This window comes from Alnus glutinosa, chromosome 12 (genome assembly GCF_958979055.1).
Source record: "Alnus glutinosa chromosome 12, dhAlnGlut1.1, whole genome shotgun sequence".
NCBI lineage: Eukaryota > Viridiplantae > Streptophyta > Magnoliopsida > Fagales > Betulaceae > Alnus > Alnus glutinosa.
The window spans coordinates 22,166,938-22,186,890 of NC_084897.1; the positions used below are offsets into that span (position 1 = coordinate 22,166,938).

The 19,953-nt window shown below is 35.9% G+C and overlaps 2 protein-coding genes across 12 annotated transcripts; both read left to right on the forward strand.

The window, feature by feature from the left end:
• Positions 1-3,142: 3,142 nt before the first annotated feature.
• Positions 3,143-10,213, forward strand: LOC133851976 (ATP-dependent DNA helicase Q-like 1). Its single transcript, XM_062288612.1, has 10 exons — positions 3,143-3,341; positions 4,119-4,516; positions 4,885-5,145; positions 6,389-6,557; positions 6,755-6,846; positions 6,953-6,996; positions 7,771-7,885; positions 7,969-8,322; positions 9,257-9,481; positions 9,558-10,213. Exons 1-10 carry the CDS (start codon positions 3,227-3,229, stop codon positions 9,666-9,668), a joined length of 1,884 nt encoding a protein of 627 aa, XP_062144596.1. The 5' UTR covers positions 3,143-3,226; the 3' UTR covers positions 9,669-10,213.
• Positions 10,214-11,753: 1,540 nt separating this feature from the next.
• On the forward strand, positions 11,754-19,532 carry LOC133852259 (uncharacterized). 11 transcript variants are annotated; one of them, XM_062288982.1, is made up of 8 exons: positions 13,982-14,133; positions 14,225-14,318; positions 14,480-14,530; positions 15,020-15,130; positions 15,271-15,329; positions 15,446-17,224; positions 18,268-18,421; positions 18,834-19,532. In XM_062288982.1, exons 4-8 carry the CDS (start codon positions 15,028-15,030, stop codon positions 19,505-19,507), a joined length of 2,769 nt encoding a protein of 922 aa, XP_062144966.1. In that variant the 5' UTR covers positions 13,982-14,133; positions 14,225-14,318; positions 14,480-14,530; positions 15,020-15,027; the 3' UTR covers positions 19,508-19,532. The 11 variants fall into 11 exon arrangements, with proteins under 11 accessions (XP_062144969.1, XP_062144961.1, XP_062144966.1 ...); XM_062288979.1 differs by having other exon boundaries at positions 13,983-14,133; positions 14,421-14,530; XM_062288985.1 differs by lacking the exons at positions 13,982-14,133; positions 14,225-14,318 and adding an exon at positions 11,754-11,925.
• The last annotated feature ends 421 nt before the right edge of the window (positions 19,533-19,953 follow it).

Sequence of the window (19,953 nt, forward strand, 5' to 3'; positions counted from 1 at the left end):
GGGTTGTTTGGTAAAAAAAACTATAATTTCGTAGGTTAACGGGTCATGTCAAAAAATACAAGTCCTAAATGTTGTGTGTCGGGTTCGGGTTGTGTCAAAACATTAACAGAATTAGACTATATATATAGGTCAACTATAACCCAAGACATTTAATTAAACGGGTTACACACATTAACCCAAACCTGCTAATTTTGTGTTGGATTCATATCGTGTAAAAAAATGCAAACCCTAAATGTTATGTGTAGGGTTTTGGTTGTGTCGATGTAGAGTATAAGATTATATAGGTTAATCATAACTCGATCCATTTAATTAAATGAGTCAGACCCCTCAATCTTAACCCACAAATTTTGTATTAAGTTAATATTATGTCAAAAATTATCAGCCTAAACTTTTGCTAGAAAGGAATCTTCAAATTAATTTTTTGAAGGAAAAAAAATATTTTATATATATATATATATGGTGACGTGGTAAGTTATTGTTAAACATAAACTTGAGAAGTTCGAGAAGACTTTTCACCAAATAAATTTCAACCCCACAATTAAATTCTCTCCCAAACGGAAAAAAACACCTCGCTTCTACACCTCTCCTTCCCCTCCTTGATAAAAGGACTAAACATGACCAAATTATACCTTAATTTCCCCATCATTCTAACAACCCGAAATTATAGAGAGTTAGAGGAAGAAAGAGAGAGAGAGAGGGATGGAGGAGATCCGGTACCGCTCCTATGGAGCTGGTCGGAAACTGGAGATCGTAACCGTGAGGAACCTGAGCGAAAACAAAATGTACTTGAGTCGGTCTTACCCTTCTCCGATAAGATACCATTCTGTCAAGCCCAGAAGAAAGACCTCCCCGACCGTCAAGAAATGGTGGGATAATCCTGAGATGAAGAGGAGGAGGAGAGTTGCGAAATATAAGCTCTACTCCGCGGAAGGGAAGGTCAAGAGCTCTCTCAAGAAAGGTTTCTGTTGGATCAAGCGAAAGTGCATCATGATAGTACGCCGGTTGTGAAGAGATCGAGAAAGCAAAATAAGTTTCTGCATGCTGATCGATCATCGATCTTGTCAGTTGTCATGCTGCATGCATGAAACGTTTGTACGTTGTTATTATCGAAAGCCTTTTCTCTTACAGTGTTGTTGTTCTTTTGCTTCGTAATTGTATGTATTCGTTTTCTATTTATATGATTTTTTTATTTTTTTTTATTTTTTGGTCTGGATTTTGGACAAGAAGCCCGGAAAGGAACCTGGGACTTTACTTTACACACGTGTCGCGAATCATGGGAATTGAAAGACTTATGAGTTATGATTTTGAATTTATTTATTTATTTTTATTGATTAATCCTCCATTTCGATGTTCGATTTTCGATCACGATTAATAATAAGGTAAGAAAAATAGTTAAGATGCTTGTAGGGCCGGAGCTCATTTTGATTTGAGCTTTCCTTGTTATAGTCACCTTTTTAAGAGATGCATGCCTTTTGTTGATGGGAATATATATTCCACTTGTTATTAGGTTTCAAAACTGTCTTCTCTCTCCTCTCTTTATTTTTGAGTGAAGGTTTCAAGAGGTGTGATTTTTGTAAACCAAAAGATAATTAATGTTAGAAATAGAAGATTTCAATTGTTTGGATAGGTACCCAGATAACTCAAACGGCCTAATTAAATTCTTGTCTGAACAAGTAGAGTTCTTTTCTGTACTCATTTACTCTTATCTTATTGCAATTAAATTGTCCGAACATTTGCATTCACATACTCTTGTCCTATTGGAGTGCAATATGACAAGAATATTACAGTACTTCATCTTCATCGATCTCCATCCATACGTTCATACCAAAATTTTGGTGGTTACATGCATCGTGCATGCATATATGCCTCAAGAAAATAGAGTTTGCTCGAGCATCAATATTGTTTAATCAATTGCATTATCTTGATTTTCTTCTATAAATTATTATTAAGTTTTTAATACATTTTTTTTTTCTTTAACAAAGTAACAGCATTTATATTATAGCTCCTAATTCCTAAATTTTAAACTCGTAATGATGGGAGAAGAATTACCTTCCCATGTTATTGGTGAATTTATATATACTCCTAGCCACCTCTGGAGGCAATAGGCCAAAAACTACATGTAATAACTATTTTGCCCCTAAATCAATAACAAGAAAGATAAAACTTCTATAAGAACATGGTATAAATCCAGTCTTTTAAGCCCTTCAACGTATAGTAGATAGACACGTCAATTTAGAATACCAAAATGCTTTTTTTTTTAAAAAAAAAAACCCGCCATATCAATCTCTATTCTCTTTAAATTGAACTAAAACGATGGACAAAAGATCTACTCGGGCTCATCAGATCGACACCACTATTTCGCCGCCGAATGCCACCATACACCACCACCGAAGCCCTATTCAACCGTTGTTACGGTGCTGCATGATTAGCTGGAAGGAAAGCAATAGTTACAATTATAAGATTGTTTTTAGGCAAGCCAATAAAATAGGAACAACTCATTACAAAATCCTTGTGCAAGCTAGCTAGAGACTTGTTTGCCTCACACAATGTTCGAGTATTAACAATTCATTACAATTCTCTGCATCTCGAGTCTCTCGACCATTGTACAGGGTATTTTGTCGAGCCCAAGTTTTAGCTTTAGGCATTTTGTCGCCTTTAACTTTAATCGTGCTTAATTATATGATCGGGATATATATTTTATTATTATTTGAATCCTTTAATTTTTTTTGGGTGTATATAATCAATATTTATATTTTAAAGCTTAACTATCATAAGCTGAAAATATTATTAATTTAATTCTTTAACTTTGTATCAAAAATGTTGTTACTTTAAGAACAAATTCACATATGTTAATTTAATATACAGGATTGAAAGAACTTCGTCCATCAAATAAATATCGATTATTATAGTACCCAAAATTTATCAACAAGTAAATATCTGTTTCAGTTTTAATTAAATGAAACATAACTTTAAGTTAGTAAATATTTTTTTTTTACTTATCCGGTATTTTTTAATTTATGGAATTAAAAGTAAATCAAGTGCAGCAAAAAAAAAAAAAAAAAAAAAAAACGGTGTCGCACAGCCCAAACCCCAAACCTGAAAACGACTTCGTTTCACAGGTTTCTCATCTTGTATATATATATATACACGAGCTTCTCCAGCTAGATGCTAGGTTTTTCAAAGCCAATTAGCGCGGGAGACTCTACGTGCAATCAAAGTCACAAAAATGGACGACCACGATCTGGAATTGGAAAGAGCTCGCTTGCTAAGCTTGGCCCTCGAGTTTGGTTTCGATGAAGAATCGGCAAAGAAGTGCCTGGATCGTCTGGTTCAACTCTATGGTACCTCATTCCTTCACCAGCAGTCTCAAACCCTAAAACCATCTTCCTCTTTCTCCATATTCAGTTCTGTGTGTGTAATTCTAGATATTTATGTCTTTGTGCTCCTGAAATAATGAAATGGGTGTTTGTGTTTATTGAAAGAAGGATTTGATTTTGGTATTGGACGGGATTGGTAATAATTGAAATGGGTTATTGGGTTTTGTGAAATTTCTGGTTTTGATACACTGCTATGTATGTATGTTCCCCCAAACGAAGAATTCTGCGTTGGCTTTATTTTTCTTTTTCTTTTTTTTTTGGTTGGGGTGGGGGGAGGTGTTAGATTAGCGGTTGTTTTGGTTAGTGTTGGTTTCGATTGAAAATACTAAAAAAATTATTTGCAACCGAAATGTGACATTAGTGTGCTGGGATTTTTTTTTTGTTTGTTTGCCAATATAGTTGTTTGTTGAGTTCTTGCATTGGAATGTGATTGTACTTGAGGTTGGTATGTTTTTGTTTGAGGTTAGTGTAACCTTTTTTTCTTTCAAATGAGTTAATGAGCAATTATTTTTGCTGGAGGTAGGATTGCGTTTTGGAGACGATATCTGTGTTTGACTGCACATATACTGTGTGAACTATATCGGAAATTGATAATAAAACAGCATTTGAGATAAGTAAAGGTTAAACTTATCATTTACAGTGGCCATGATCGGTGCACTTGGTTTTTGTTCCCTACTCAGCTGTGGGTATTAATGTTTCCATCATTATTTGCTCTTTCTATTAACCAAAAATGTTCTTTAGGCGAGGATGGTCGTGATTTCATCACTGTGGAGCACTGTGGTGATGATTTTCTTGCGGCCTTAGCTGAATCAATGCAAGATACTGAGGAATGGGATGATTTGCAAGCAATTGAGTCAGAAGCTTGTGGAACTTTGAGTAGCATTTTTGACAAAGATGTTCTCAACAGTAATGAAGCAGATAATGATGACAATGCAAGAAGCTACATCAATGTTATAGAGGATTCACCCGAACCTCAAAAAGGTCCACATTTTCTGGATTTGGATTCTTCTAGTGACAGTGAAGACTTAGACTTCATAATTCCAAAGAAAAAAGATGTCAAATCTACCCCTTCTTCCTGTGCTGATTGGAGCAGTCCTGTCTTCATGCAAGGCTCAAGTAAATGTGATTCAAAATCTGTGGTACAAATTTTAGCCCACAAAAGTTTTGTTCTCATCTTATTTTCACTACTGCTGTGAAGAGCTCAATAATAGTTGTGTACCTGCTGCAGTTTCCTCCTTGTTTCGGGTAGTAATCTTCAGTAGCTATATTTTTGGTTATCATCTATTGCTGCAGAGTATTCAAGGAAAATGTTAATGGCTGTCATAAACTTATCTTTGCATGTGATTGTAAATGATAGAATGTTGCAATTAGCGACATAACAGATTTTGTTTGCCAGTTAAAATGAAGACATTAAAAAAACAAAATTTCATTTTTCTATTATAAACTTATAAAGCAAGTAAAATAGTTTCAGCCTTGCAGACACTGAAGTAGTTGTTCTATGTTGAAGGATTGTGGGAGCAGCATCACTCCAGGTTTAATTGCATCAGTTTCATGTAAAAAGCAGTGCTCCCGAACATCAAAAGAGGAACACAAGACTCTCAGTTATGAAGAATTAAAGGCTTTGGATGATTTTGAATTGGCAAATGTCATAATATTTGGTAACAGGACATTCCGACCATTGCAGCATCAGGCTTGTAAAGCAGCTGTAGCAAAGCGAGATTGCTTCATTCTTATGCCTACTGGAGGTGGTAAAAGTCTATGTTACCAGGTCTTGTCCTCTTCCTTTTATTTTAGAATGTTTGTCTTTTATATTCTCTTGGATTAACAGCAAATCAACCACATGGCTAAAATATATCATAAGATATGGCATCCTCTGTTGATCTTGAGTATTTTATCCATTTTAGTTTTGTTATACTGCAACTGTCAATCAGACATTTAAGATCCTAGACTTGTGCTAACTGCATACAGTTACAAGTCTTTTGCCAAATTTTCCTCATTAATTATTCCTTAAATTTTGGGGGCTGATGGTGAAACTTAAAATTTGTTGTGTTAGTATTAGGCTGGCCTACATGAGAAACTAAGTCTATTGGTGCAAACTTTGCCCTTTTCTTTTTCTCTTTCCCCTTTCTTTTTGTTTGTGCAGTATTTGGGGATCCTTGATTGAACTCATTAGTCTAAAGCTCCGGCAAGTGGTTAAGCTGTTTCTGTCCAACTTGATTTTCTAGATTTTAATGGCACTTTGAACCTTATGAATCTAGAATGGATATGTCAATATCATTATGGGAGATATAAATAACAGCATTTCTTTTTTTCTATTATTTGTTCTTTCATTTTATTTGTGATTGTTGACCCCAAAAAATTTAGCTTATCAAATGATGATCAAGCTAGTCTATATTTGTTACTTGTGTTAATGAAACCTAGCTCAGTGTCTAATTTCTAAAACTTAAAGGGTTGAGTTGTGAATTGTACAGGGAAATTTCCTTTATCCTTTTAAGAATTTTATCTGTCCTATATGTTAAAAACCTTTCATGGTAAACTAGAATAATTAGCCATATCTCTAATATGGTACTAACCCCTTATAGTGATGCAATTTCCTTCAACCTATGGGGTTTAAAGAAGCATTAGGGAAACTCATCCGCTAGTATTGTGCTGTTGATTGCTGTAGAAAAATTGATGCAAGCAGACTCAAACCTGTCTCTATAATTTTGATAATTGGAGAATGTATGTTGCCTGCTTATTGTTGACTGTTCTTTTTTTTAAGACCTGATGGTCCGTGTCATAGAGAATAGCAGTACAGAACACCAGGAATCCTGTTGTCAATGCCATATAATTTGCTAAATTTTGCTAAGTTGGGTTGTTTCTGTTCTGGAGTAACATTGGCCCAAAAACCTTGTATCTATTTGACATTTTACCAAATATCTATTGAGGAGCAATATGAATGGCCCTTTGTTGAGTAGTTGAATGAGGGAAAGTTGTCAACTTATTGTTACATTATTGCGTGTTTTGTTCAGCTTCCAGCAACTATGCAACCAGGTGTTACGGTAGTTGTATCTCCTCTACTTTCCCTCATTCAGGATCAAATAATTACTCTGAACCTCAAGTTTGGAATACCAGCAACTTTTCTGAATTCTCAGCAAACTGCTTCCCAAGCAGCAGCTGTCCTCCAAGAGCTAAGGCAAGGTTCATTTCCTCTTCAAGCTCATGTGTGCTATGACCAGTATTGTCATCGTCTGCGCAGAAATTGTTCAAGAAAATGTTTTCCATGATCAATAAGCAACAATTGATTGCCTTTTCAATTTTCAGCCATCCTTAGCTCTCCACATTATTCTTCCAATAGATTTTCTCATCCATGTTTTGTTTTCTTGTTTCTAGGAAAGATGAACCGTCATGCAAGCTCTTGTATGTAACTCCTGAAAGGATTGCTGGGAACTCATTGTTTCTTGAGATTCTAAAATGCCTGCATTGGAAGGTGAAAATTTTCAGGTTTCCAACTGAATGTCTCAAACCTATGTTTACTAGTATAGGATTTTGAAAGTTTATGTTGCATGTAGTTGATGCTCCAACATAATTCACAGGGGCAACTAGCTGGTTTTGTTGTTGATGAAGCGCACTGTGTGAGGTATGCCCTTGTCTTGTCTGGTTGTGATTTTTTGGTTCATGTTGATGGCTATAAGTAGTACTGAAAAATGAGAAAATTATTGCATGGGATGCAGTCCACCTTCGGAAGGAACCCTGTCTCACACCTTTCCTACGGCCTCACCTACTGTTTACTGACTATATCAACTACAAGATCTTAACCTTAGGCCATAATTCTTGGTTGTGAAAGTTATTTAATTACTCTTCACTGGTGCCTTATCCAAAAGGTGGTCACATGGTGGCGTGGTTTTGATTGTAGTACCACTTGCAGGATATGGAAAGAATTTAGAGTTTGTGTCTGGGCTTAAGGTCCTTGACTCAAGTCTCCGTTGGTAAAGGGCGTGGGGACGGAGGTAGCTTTTAGGTTCAGATCTACCAAAAAAAGGAAAGAACTTTTTTTTGTCAAGTATTTTAAATCACTGGTTTACTTGTACTAAAATCCTGTGACATGCGGCTGTGGGAAAAGGTGTGAACAATTGGGTTATACTTACCTCCCACTCCAAAAGGAAAAAGAACAAAGAAAAAAAGAAAAAAACGACAGGGAAGAGCTGTTCCCACAGCAACAAACAAAGGAAAGAACCTTTTTTTTTTTTTTCCAAGTATCAAAGATGTTTAAATCACTGGTTTACTCGTACTAAAATCTTGTGAAATGCTGCTGTAGGAAAAGTTGTCAAGCAATGCAACTCCTATCATGTGGCTGAAAAACAAGAGAATCATGTACTTTGTTTTTGTCCTAATTTCTCTGATATTCTTCCAGCCAATGGGGACATGATTTTCGTCCAGATTACCGTGGATTAGGATGTCTTAAGCAGAATTTCCCAGATGTTCCAGTGATGGCAGTGACTGCCACAGCAACCCAGTCAGTTCGTGAGGTAATAAGAATGCTAATAAACTTCTCTTTCTGTCTTGTTGAAAAAGCATATTGTTCCTCACGTCCAAAATAAATACTCTACAGGACATAATAAAAGCTTTAAGAATCCCTCGCGCTCTGGTTCTTGAAAGAAGCTTTGATAGACCCAACTTGAAGTACGAAGTTATTGGAAAGACCAAGGAGCCACTGAAGCAGCTTGGACAGCTACTGATGGATCGTTTCAAGAATCAGTGTGGAATTGTATACTGCCTGTCAAAAAGTGAATGTGGTGAAGTGTCAAAGTTTTTGAACGAGAAATGCAATATTAAGACAGAATATTACCATGCTGGTTTGGTGGCTCGCCAAAGAGTTTCTGTTCAAAAGAAGTGGCACATGGGAGAGATCCATATTGTATGTGCTACTATTGCTTTTGGAATGGGAATAGACAAACCAGATGTTGTAAGTCCAGATAAATTCTGCTTCTGCACTTTCTCTTTGATGCTTATTGATTGAGTTTTTGAATAATGCTGTGATCATATGCAATTGTATGATTAACCACAGTAAGGACCTCCCTATTGCATGAAAGTAAATGTTCCCTCTGGTGATTAGTTTATTAATGTTATTGTAAATGACTCCAGCTGACAAATGTTATATTACTTAATAATTATAACATATGCCTGTTATAAAATGGCCAATATAGTTTGTTCATGCATTTGTCGAATGTGGATAATTTTTTAAATATGAAGTTAACAACATTTTAAGGTGTGATTGAAGAGTATTTTTAAGTTAATAGAGGAGGGATCAACTTTGGTTTGGTGTTTACATATATGTTTGGGGGTTCTTACAACTCCTCTGTAGTTTTGGATTTCATCTTTTCTTAAGCCAATTGTTGGACTTAATTCTCATCCTAACCTGTACATCATGTGTGCCTACCAACTTTAAAGTTGATCATCTCTATCTATGCAGCCCAAGGACAAAAAGTTAATTTCTGGAGACAAAGAGTAAAAGTCTGATGTGAAGATCGACTTAGATGGGGTAGCTATAGATGACTAATTGACTTGAAATAATATGTCATGCATGATTTATGTTAGTGAAGCATCAGATCCAACAGTTGGCTTGGTCAAAGATGGACCGCACCAACAACTGTGGATGGTGTGATAATACTCACACTAGGTGAATATTGATCATTGCTCAGATTATTTATATACCTCTAAATCATTTAATTCTAATACCTAGTTCTGACTTATAAATATACCCAATCCTTTTGACTCTGATGTTTCAGCATTGGATATGAGTACCTTGCTTGCAGCGTAGTTGCTTTTTGGTCTGATTTGCATAGAAACATATAAACAACTTGAACGTATCTCTCTCTCTCTCTCTCTTTAATGTTCAGCGATTTGTCATCCACAATACCTTGTCCAAATCAATTGAAAGCTATTATCAAGAATCAGGAAGGGCTGGAAGAGATAATCACCCTGCAGTGTGCATTGCTCTATACCAGAAGAAGGATTTTAGTCGAGTAGTATGCATGTTGCGGAATGGGCAAGGATACAAAAAAGAAAGCTTTAAGAGAGCAATGGCTCAAGCTCATAAAATGCAAGAGTATTGTGAACTTAAGGTTGGCAACTTCCCATTGCATCAAGTAGTTATTCTTCCATTGACACCTCGTCACTCAATATGCTTGAATTTTGCAGGCTGAATGTCGGAGACAAGCCTTACTCAAACACTTTGGAGAATCATTTGACCGAAATGCCTGCAAATATGGTTCTAATCCTTGTGATAACTGTTTGAAGACTTCCTCCTGAGCACCTGCATGTTTATCTTTATTTGCTACAGACGTATGCCCCAATTCAATCTTGATTCAGTCTACCTTCTCCTTGGGGCTTCAACTCAGTATATTGTCCTCATGGTTCGATCAATGACTGTTTTATACTTGGCTTGCTGCCTCATGCAAGTGGATTTAGCTGCCCATTTTCATGCCCTTAGATGGCGTATAAAATAAACCAATTGAATTTCACCTCATAACCTCAGTCCTCCTTCCAATTTTGCCTTTAGGAGGAAATGCCATGCTCCAGCCTTGCTAGGTCAATGGAGGAACCAAAGCCAATTAGCCAACCTACTCTTTGTCAAGAACAAAGTAAAAACCCAAGCATGCAGTTTGTTTCCAGACTTCATCTGCCACATTCTCAGATCTTAGGCTTCTGGGTGCACGCTTGTGGTATGTCTATCTCTGTGTGTTTTTTTTATCATATACATGTGAGTATTTAATTAAATCCGAATCATTAAAAAAACTATAGAAAATGTGCTATAGTTTTTTTTATTTAACAGCATCTAAGCCAAATCTTTTGTATATTGGGTCTGGACAATAATATGTTGCATGTTAGTCTGATTCAAAATATTTCAGAATCTAAACTAGGAGTTGAATTCAAATATGAGACGTTCTGGTAATTTCAAGTGATTACATGACCCTTTTCTATATATTTCCTTGTTCACCGGAGGCCCATTAGATCTATGAGTTACCAGTGGGTGCATCAAGGAGGCATATGCTTCAAATCAAATGTGTTATGTGGGCAAGAAAAAGGAATGTATATTTGTAGCCTAGAGAATATTTCACTTAATTTTTGTTAAAGTATAAGATATGACAAAAAGTGGTTGGTTATTGAAGATAGCACAATGGCAAAAGGGATCTTGATCCAATTCCAAGTAAAAGTGTTTCTTGTTTGAGCTCAGGCCAATTCATTCATGTACACTGCATCTTTGAAGATGAAAATAACGTGTCAGTGTTGGATGAAAATAAGGTGTCAGTGTTGGTGAGTAATTGGGTTCAGCCTTGACTCCTTTAAAGAAACAATTGCATTTATGTTTTGAACTTCTTCAATTGGGTGCTCCACCTGATTCAATCTTCACCCAACTGGCAGCATTTATAGTTTAGTGCCAGTATTTTAAGCAATATTAATCCTTATCTTTTATTTTTAAACACCCCCTCAAGAGTCGGGACACATTGCATAGTGCGGATTGGATCTACAACAATTTGTTGTTCAAATTGTTAATAATTTAGACAACATATGTTAAAGAGTTCATATAGGTTCATCTGTCCCAGTAGGTGGCCAGGCAACCCGAAATTCATTTGGAGAGCATATATGAGAGAATTCATATGAGATTAATCTGTCCGAGTAAGTAGTTGAACAATCCAAAATTTATTTGGATAAGTAAGTTTCATAAATCTGCGGTTCCTAATGGAATAGGTAACAAAGCAACTTTTCCACCCACTGCAACTAAATCAACACCCCCACACCATGGTTCGTAGCCACGTGCTCTAATCCTCTGAGCTACAGGCCCCAACCCACAAGCGCTAAGCAATAATAATACTTTGGATAGACCCAATCTCGTAGCATGGGCTTATATGGTCTGGATAATAATCCTCTCAGTTTCAAATAAAATGAATAGTATCCATCATTTCATTCTTATGATATAAAGTTAATACATCTAACTATATACATAATTTTACATTATTGCATTATTTAAATTTTTTAAAAGACCGTTAATATTCACTTTGTTAGGGACGATAAAATACTAGAAATCCGTGTAGTGCATGTTTGCATTGACCTAGGGCATTCTGTGCCAGCCATTTATATTAATTTGTTAATCATATTGCCGGCTTGTGTAGTCAACAAGGGTTGATTTAACATTAATTAATATGGATCTAAGACCTCATTAATTAATTATAAGGAGCACATGCAGCTCCCATGCAAAGGTTGTTTGTTGCTGACATACTTGTTTGAAACTTGTGGGAAAATAAGATTCATAGACTATGACATGTTAACCACCCCAATAATCTGATCATGTTACTTACACACATTGTGAAATTGCTGGGTTGTGCCCCCTGAGCAGCTCTAATGGGGCCGGAGAGAAGGGAGTAGTCTCGTCAATGGCCACCGCCATGCCTACAATTATGCCGGGTGGTTTGGCTTGGTTTTCCATGATCCTTGTCTTCCATGCATGGAGAAGAAGTAGCTCCAAAATTCTAATTCCCCTCTTGGATGGGTCAATTTGTTGGTAGTGGTAAATTCTTTTGGGGTTCTTTCTTCTTAATTTTTTATTTTATTTTTTTATTTTTGTTCAAAAATTAAGAAGAATAAGGTTTGATTATAGGGAAACTTGCCCCTACAAACCGCCATTTTAGGCGACCTCATTTTCAGCATACTGGAAAAAATTCAGTAGGCCACACAATTCATTTGGCCAATTCTCAATAAATCTTCAAGTTTTTAATGCACGGTTTTAATTGTACTAGGGTTTTTATCGAGCTGCCCCACCTACTTTTTTTCCGGTTTTAATTGTATTCGCTTAGGAAAAAAAGAAGTTAGATTAGCTAGCAATTTGTAATAATTAGAAGAAATAACTACTTTTATTTATAGCCCCTATGTGAATTCGTGCATAAACTTGTAACAAATCCTATATTTTGTTTTGTTGTATCTAATGTTTACATTATTTAAAAAATTTAAATGGCATGTCAATATGTACACAATTAAATCTGTAAAATTTAATTTGGGCTATGAAATAAATCCTTTCTATTTAACTTAGAATTAAAAGAATTCGGATCCCAACAAATATTAGAGAACAATTTCCTAGATCTAACAACAAAACTTATTATAACAAATTCTCAATCCATAGCAACTTATATATGACTCAATCATTACAAACTCATGACCATATTAATCAAACAAACAATAGTAACAAAAATAACAAAGAGTTGTTTTACTTGTAGTTTTTGGATGCTATATAGCCTATATTGATAGAAGGAAAATATGAAAGAACGTGGGTAAAAGGGAAGTTCTTAACCCTTGAAGCTCCACCATTTTGTCCCAATGAGAGTAGAGGGATAGGAAATTATGTTTCACTATTAAAGATTGATTCTTTTTCTTCCACTTTCTATAGTCTTATCATGTGAACAGAAGATCATTTTCTGCTTCTCTTCTGTCCCTCTCGCTGAATAGCATCTTTTTGTCCTTTTTTTCTTTCCCTCGTACAGTACTCTCAATGATAGCAATTTCCTATCCAACTTCTAACTAATTAACTTTTTGGGGATCTCCATAAAAAATAAAACTTTTTGGGGCTTTTTTTTTTTTTTTTTTTTTTTTTTTTTTTTTTTTTTTGCGCCTATTTAAAGTTTTTTTTGGCACTGTATGAACTGTTTTGGTGTTATTAATGTCGAGTAAAAATGACAATTTGTATTCACACGTCGGATTCGAACCGTGTCGAAGTATATGTATAAGTTTATATAAGTCGATCTTAATCCGGCTCATCTAATTAAACATGTCAGATTTCTTAACTATAACCCACTAAATTTATATTGAGTTAATAAAAGTTTGCAAATCTTAAAAAAAATTACTAATCCTAATGTTAGGGCCCCCATCCTTTCTATTTGTATTTAATTTTTTTTGTATTAATAAAATTTTACTTACCTATAAAAAAAGCTAATTAACCCTTTCAAAGATGTTGTACATGAAAATTTATGTTTGCATAATTTTATGTATGGAAAATCCTTTATAACAAGTTTATGTGAGATCTCACAAATTTAGTGGTAAATTTATAAATTTGTAAAATTTTAGGTGCTGAAAACTTTTTTATCACAAGTTTATATGAGATCTCACAAATTTAATAGTAAATTTACATATTCGCAATATGAACATCAAGCATACAACATAATAAAATTTTTTTTTATCATTTTTCTTATCACAAAGAGTGCTCATAGATACACTAGTGCTGATCTTGCTAAATAAATTATAAGAAGAAAAAAATTTGTTAACCTAGTTATTGCTAATTAATTAATTAAAAAAAAATCATTTACTGATTTTATCGAACGTAATCTGAACGAGGAAATGGAGGGATTCAGAAGAAAAAAACATCCTCTTAAATGGTCAGTAAATTTGAATCCTTGATTCACTGAGTGGTCCCACCAATAGTGATGTCTTGAGGACCCCAAACCAACAGTTAGTCCCCACGTGGCATTGTAAGAAATGTACTGATACAGTAAGACCCAAGTGGACTCTTTTTCACAAGAGAGGAGCCCCATTCTCTTAAATTACAACGGCAAATGCAGTGCTTCCTCCCATCTGAATATTTAATACAGTCTTCGCTCAGCTTTTACAGAACAAGACAAGTTTTTCCTCTTTCAAAATCTTTCAGATTCTTTACTCTCCTCTCCACTAACCCTCTTTGACTCTTCTCTGTGTGTTGTGCATACTTCACCGATAGATATCATCCATTCTGGTTGGTTCCTGTTTAGATCTTTTTGTGTACTGCATTGGCATTTTTTTTTCCCTTAAAACCCAATTTTTATTTTTGCTGTTCATACATTCAGATCTGTTCCTCTGTTCCGTAATGTGCTTGTTTTAAGTTCAAAAGAAGGGAGCTTGGAGTTTGATATTGGGAGTTCATTGGATAAAGGCTATTGGGTGGGATTGATGGCAATGGCTCAAAGTTTTTGTTTTTGTTTTTTTTCTATTTGCTTATTTTGAAGGGCACCCATTTGAATGAAGTTGCTATTATGCATCTAGATTGTGTTTGCTGATTATGAAAGTAATGGGATTTGAATGATTTGCTGTTCCTGCAAAAGGGGGTGGAGCTTGGAGTCTGGAAATGGGGTTTTGCAGATGAAAGATTTTAGGTGAGTTTTTGATTGGAATGACTCAAAGGTTGTGCTTTTTGTTCAATTCGAAGGATACCCATACGAATGAGAAACCCAGCATTAGATGCGTACATACAACCACTTGTTGCTTCTTATGTATATGTGAGATTGGTACAGTCTGATTTACATGTTGAATAGTTTTCTTTGCGAGATGGGAGTACTCTCTCTCTCTCTCTCTCTCTCTCTCTCTCTCTCTCTCTCTCTCTCTCTGAGAAAAATGGGGGGTTTTTGTGGAAGTTACCTATCTAAATGAGCAATGTAGCCGATACCGTGCCTGGTTTCTTTGGTAAACTTCACCTTTTTATGAATATATTCAAATAACCATCTATTTAAATTTGGCTATTTAAACTTCTTTGCACATTTATGAATTGAGATAAGATTTATTATTATATTTCATATGGTTTGTGAATTATGGATTTTTAAATATATTCTATTAACTGTAATTGATGAAGTAATTTCCGTTTATAGTTGAGAAAATGGAGGTTGAGAAAAGACGCTCAAAGGGAGGCTTTCTGAACTTGTTTGATTGGAATGGTAAATCTCGGAAGAAGCTGTTCTCTAACAATTCTGACTTACCTGGTATGTTTGTTTCTCTAAGTTCTATTTTTTTTGGATGAAATTTTATTCTATTAAGTTTATGATTATGCTTCTCATATTGATGTGTATGCATTGTGGTGTTTAATTATCTATTCTAAATGCTCCTGCCATTTTGAACGTAGAAGGATTGAAGCAGGAAAGAGAAAATGTGGAGAATGTGTCGAAGTCATGGCTCAATAGGGTAGGATTCCCCCCCACCCCAAATTATTTTCTCTTTTTCCCTATTATTAGAAGATTAATGGCATGCAACTCGTAAGATTATAATTTTATTTTGTTTGCTCATGGCCATAATTCCAGGTAGAGGTGGATGATAATGGAGCAAGTTCAAGTAATAAGGGAAGTAATGATTCTAACTGTGCTTTGTTGGTTACTGGTGATGAAGGAGGTGGGACTAGAGCCCCTGGAGTAGTCGCTAGACTCATGGGTTTGGATTCATTGCCAGCTTCAATTGTTCCTGAGTCTTGTTCTACCTCATGTTCTGAAGATTGCTCTTTTAGACCATCTCTTTATGATAGGAGCAATCCTAATTTGTGGAGTGATTATCACCGCATGGACTACATAAACATGCCTAATAAGCTGGAGAAGTCTTCTTGGAATCCTCTAGAGTCAAGAACAAAGAAGCTGCAGAACCGCCCAATTGAGAGATTCCAAACAGAGGTGCTGCCTCCAAAATCAGCTAAATCAATTCCAATTACCCATCATAGATTGTTGTCTCCTATCAAGGGTCCTGGGTATATCCCAACAAAGGATGTCGCTTACATATTGGAGGCAGCTGCAAAGATAATGGATGCAAGTCCCCGAGCATCTACCAAGAATAACATGTCATCCTTTGGGTCTTCTTCAGTTCCATTGAGGATTCGGGATTTGAGAGAGAAGTTGGAAGGTGGACATAGAGCATCCAGGCCTGAAAGACTCAAGGAACCCACTGCTGTTAAGTATAAGAGAGGACAGCCTTATGACGGGAGCAAGAAGGGATATGCATTAGAATCCAAATCTTCTACAAATTCAGAAACGAGTGGTTCTGGCAGTTTGAGGAATAAGAAAAAGTCAGTTTCACTTGCAGAACAAGCAAAAGTCAATATTCAGAGAAGAAATGGATCGACTTTGAGTAGTAACAGGAATTTCATGAACCAGGAGGAGCAGAATGATGTGAAATCGAACCAGTTAACTAAGAACCAGCCAAGAATGCAAAGGACTGCACAGAAGAGAACTTCTGCAAACAGGACTAACAATGTGCTCAGGCAGAATAACCAGAAGCAGAATTCCTCATCCGATATCAATAGTTCAAGTTCAAAAGCTTCAGTTTCCAGTAAGCTAGCAAGAAGAACTCGATCCATTGATGGTTCTGTTGGGCCAAATAAGACTGTAAATAAGGTTGTTGTCAACTCCGGAACTGGGGCTAAAATGCTGAGCTCAGTGGCAACTCATACTGAAAAGGAGTTTTTGTTATACAAAAGATCTAAAGTCCCTCAAAAGAAAATGTCTGCAGATGGGGATGTTCACGTTGAAGAAAACATCATTGATGATGCATTAACCAATAATGATGAAACTTCTAGGAAATGCAATGTTGCAATTGATGGATGCTTGAATTGGGGCGCAGATAACATGAAACAAGGCATGGATGTCATTTCATTTACATTCATGTCTCCCTTGAGAAGATGCACACCTGAAGCACAGTCCTCCAGTCAGGTCATGGGAAAACATAATCGTTTCAGTAATGATTCATTTGGTGATAGTGATCAGCCTCTTCCAGACAATTTTAACCCATCATCTCGTGGTTTGAATGTGACTGGTGGTGATGCTTTGAGTGTTCTTTTACAACAAAAACTGCAGGAGTTGACACTTAGAGTTGACTCATCCCACGATAACCTGGTCAGAGAAGGGGCTTGTGCTACTTTAGCATCCAGTTTGCAGGATTCAGTTCCCAATGTGGTGAGTTCCAAATCAAGGGAACAGAACAAGAGGTTTCAATTTGGTCTCCATAGAAATAAGTTTGATAGCATACATGAGTCACATGACTATGATTACTCTTCAGTTGATGATCTGCCACAAAATGTGAACCATCAGAGACAGCAGGTCTGTCTCCTTTGTTTATACCATTCAGCTGAAGCTATCATTTTGTTCTTTGTGTTCTTGGATTCTGAATTTTCACCCTTGGTGGTTTTCTATGACCAAGTAACAAATTAAATTGGTTGGTGCTTCCGGGGCCTAAACTGTTAGTGCTAGGATTTCAGATGATAGTTTTCCTCCACTAGAAACAAACAATAATATCAACTATTTGTATTAAAGGAACAATTTTTATTAATTCTCTCCCTGGAGTCAAAAGTTTTTCATTTCAAATTGAGCGGCTATTAGTGACCTCCTGGGAAGGTTAAATGCTGATTCGGATCCCTCATCTGTGAAGATTTCCTAGTAAGTTGCCTCTGTAGCCACTAATGGAAGTTAGCTGGTTGTTTGTGGGTCTAAGAAGAAACCAAGTGGTCCTGCGCATGCAAAAAGCTATTGTTTTCGGCAAAAATGATGCAGTTACTTAAACAGAAGGAATTGGCATTTCTAGTAGATTCATTCATTTTCAAAACCTTTCTGATTATGTAAAAAGTGGCGCTTAGTTCTTCTGGTTCTCAAATTAGTTCTCTTCTCTTGGTAACTTAACAGTCAGTATGTTCTCAGTGATGTGAATGAATGTTATGGGTGGTAATTGTTCAAATAGCTTTATGTCAGAACTCATGCCCCTACTATATCCATTAACTATGTCCTAGAGAGTTTGGTTCATTTCATAAATGGTGGACCCTGATAGGCTTCTTAATTGGGTTTGGACATCATATGTGCAATTACAGCCACTTGCTTTTATTAAGTACAAGTCCATAATCCGGAAGTCAAGGTTTTCTACTAGAGTTCATCTGTCAATTATGGACACCCTTAAATTGCATCCGTATGTATGAACAAGTTATTCATAATCATCACTAACATAAATTGGAATTTTCCGATAGTATATTTACTTTGACTTTCCATTTTCTGGGCATTTCATTTCATCTCCGAGTTCAAACAATTTCTCTAATTCACATATTGAACATATGTTTGACCTATTACATGTACACGTCTCAAGTTTGCTTCAACAGTTTCAGATATCTGAAGGGGTGGAAGAGCATAGCAGTTGCAGCATCGACAGCGCAACTGGAGAAGAACTAGATCGTCTACATTCCAGGCCTGCTTCAAGTTTTGAACACTCTTTTGGGGGTGAAAGTTTCTCAGACTATAGCCAGTGTACCAGTGGTAAATTTACATTCTTATTTTTCGTTTCACTAAACATGATGATGATATGGGATCTAGAGCACTATTCTGCCACATGAATAATTTTTATTTTCAAAGTTAATCAAGAATGCTGTCAAAAGAACAGCCAGGAATCTCGTGGTCATAAGACAGCGATTATGTCCATGGGGAAAAATTAATAATAACTGTTGTTTCAGCTCTGTAGGTAAATAATTTAAACATCGCTGCTCATATATGTAAAGCCAGTGAACTTTGCATGATTAAGATTATTTGCACTCTTTGAGGTTTTCGAGCAAATGATTTTTAACGTAATTGGGTAGTATATAAATAATTGTGAGAACTTTGTTTTGGCGCCTTTTGACCAAATGCATGTTGATATCATAGTAATAACTAAGACATGTACTCTTCTTTTCAGGGAGCGCAAAGTATTCACTGGAGCAAGCTCAAGAATCGATTAATTGGCACTCTACAAAAGAATCTCTACCAGTAGGAGGTGAGGTGGAATTATCTGACTCAGCCTCTTCCATGCCTACAGGGGATGTGGGCACGAAGCATATTAGTAGAACATTCAGTTTCATAGGTTGTAAGGGATCAAGCAACAGGGAACTAGAATATGTGAGGGATATACTCAAAAACACAGAGTTGATGTTGGAAGATTTAGCATTGGGTCAAACCAGTAAGATTGTAGCCCCAAATCTATTTGACCAGTTGGATAATCAGGGAAATGGAGCAGAAAGAAATGGAGAAGAGTGCTTTAAGCTTGGGCGAAAGGTTCTATTTGATTGTGTGAGTGAATGCCTGGATTTGAGGTGCAGTGAAATTCTTGTTGGAAGCTGCAAATCATGGGCCAAGTGGGTGACATTGTCTGGTAGGAAGGTATGGGTGGCAGAGGAATTATACAAGGAGATTTTAGGTTGGAAAAGCATGGAGGACTTGATGGTGGATGAGCTTGTGGACAAGGACATGAGCACTCAGTGTGGGAGATGGCTTGACTTTGACAAAGAAGCATTTGAAGAAGGTGTGGAAATTGAGAAGGGAATATTGGCTTCATTGGTTGATGAATTGGTTTCTGATATATTGCATTTATAAATTCGATTTAGTTTCATTCTGTCCAGGTGGATCTGTCACGTAGTTGACTTGTACCTTTTTTTTTTTTTTTTTTTTATATATATATATAATTGTTGGTACATTATATATATATATATATATATATTATTCAAATTGATGGAAAGCATCAAAGATCATTCAATCTGGTGCATACTTCTTTTCCAATTTGCAGCAGCTCTTAATACCCAATAATTCGTTTGGCAATGTTTTTTAGGACAGATTTTTTTTTTTATTTTTTTTAGCAAAATAACAAAAGCATTAACGAAAATTTCAACATTCAAAACTGTTATTTTTATGTCACTTCATAACCAAAAATCAAAAAACACCCTCTAAATTTTTTTTTTTATCAAAGGAGTTATACAAAATGGTTCATTTGGAATTTAAGTAGCCAGTGCAAGTAACATTTGTGTGACATTTGGAGCTTAAGT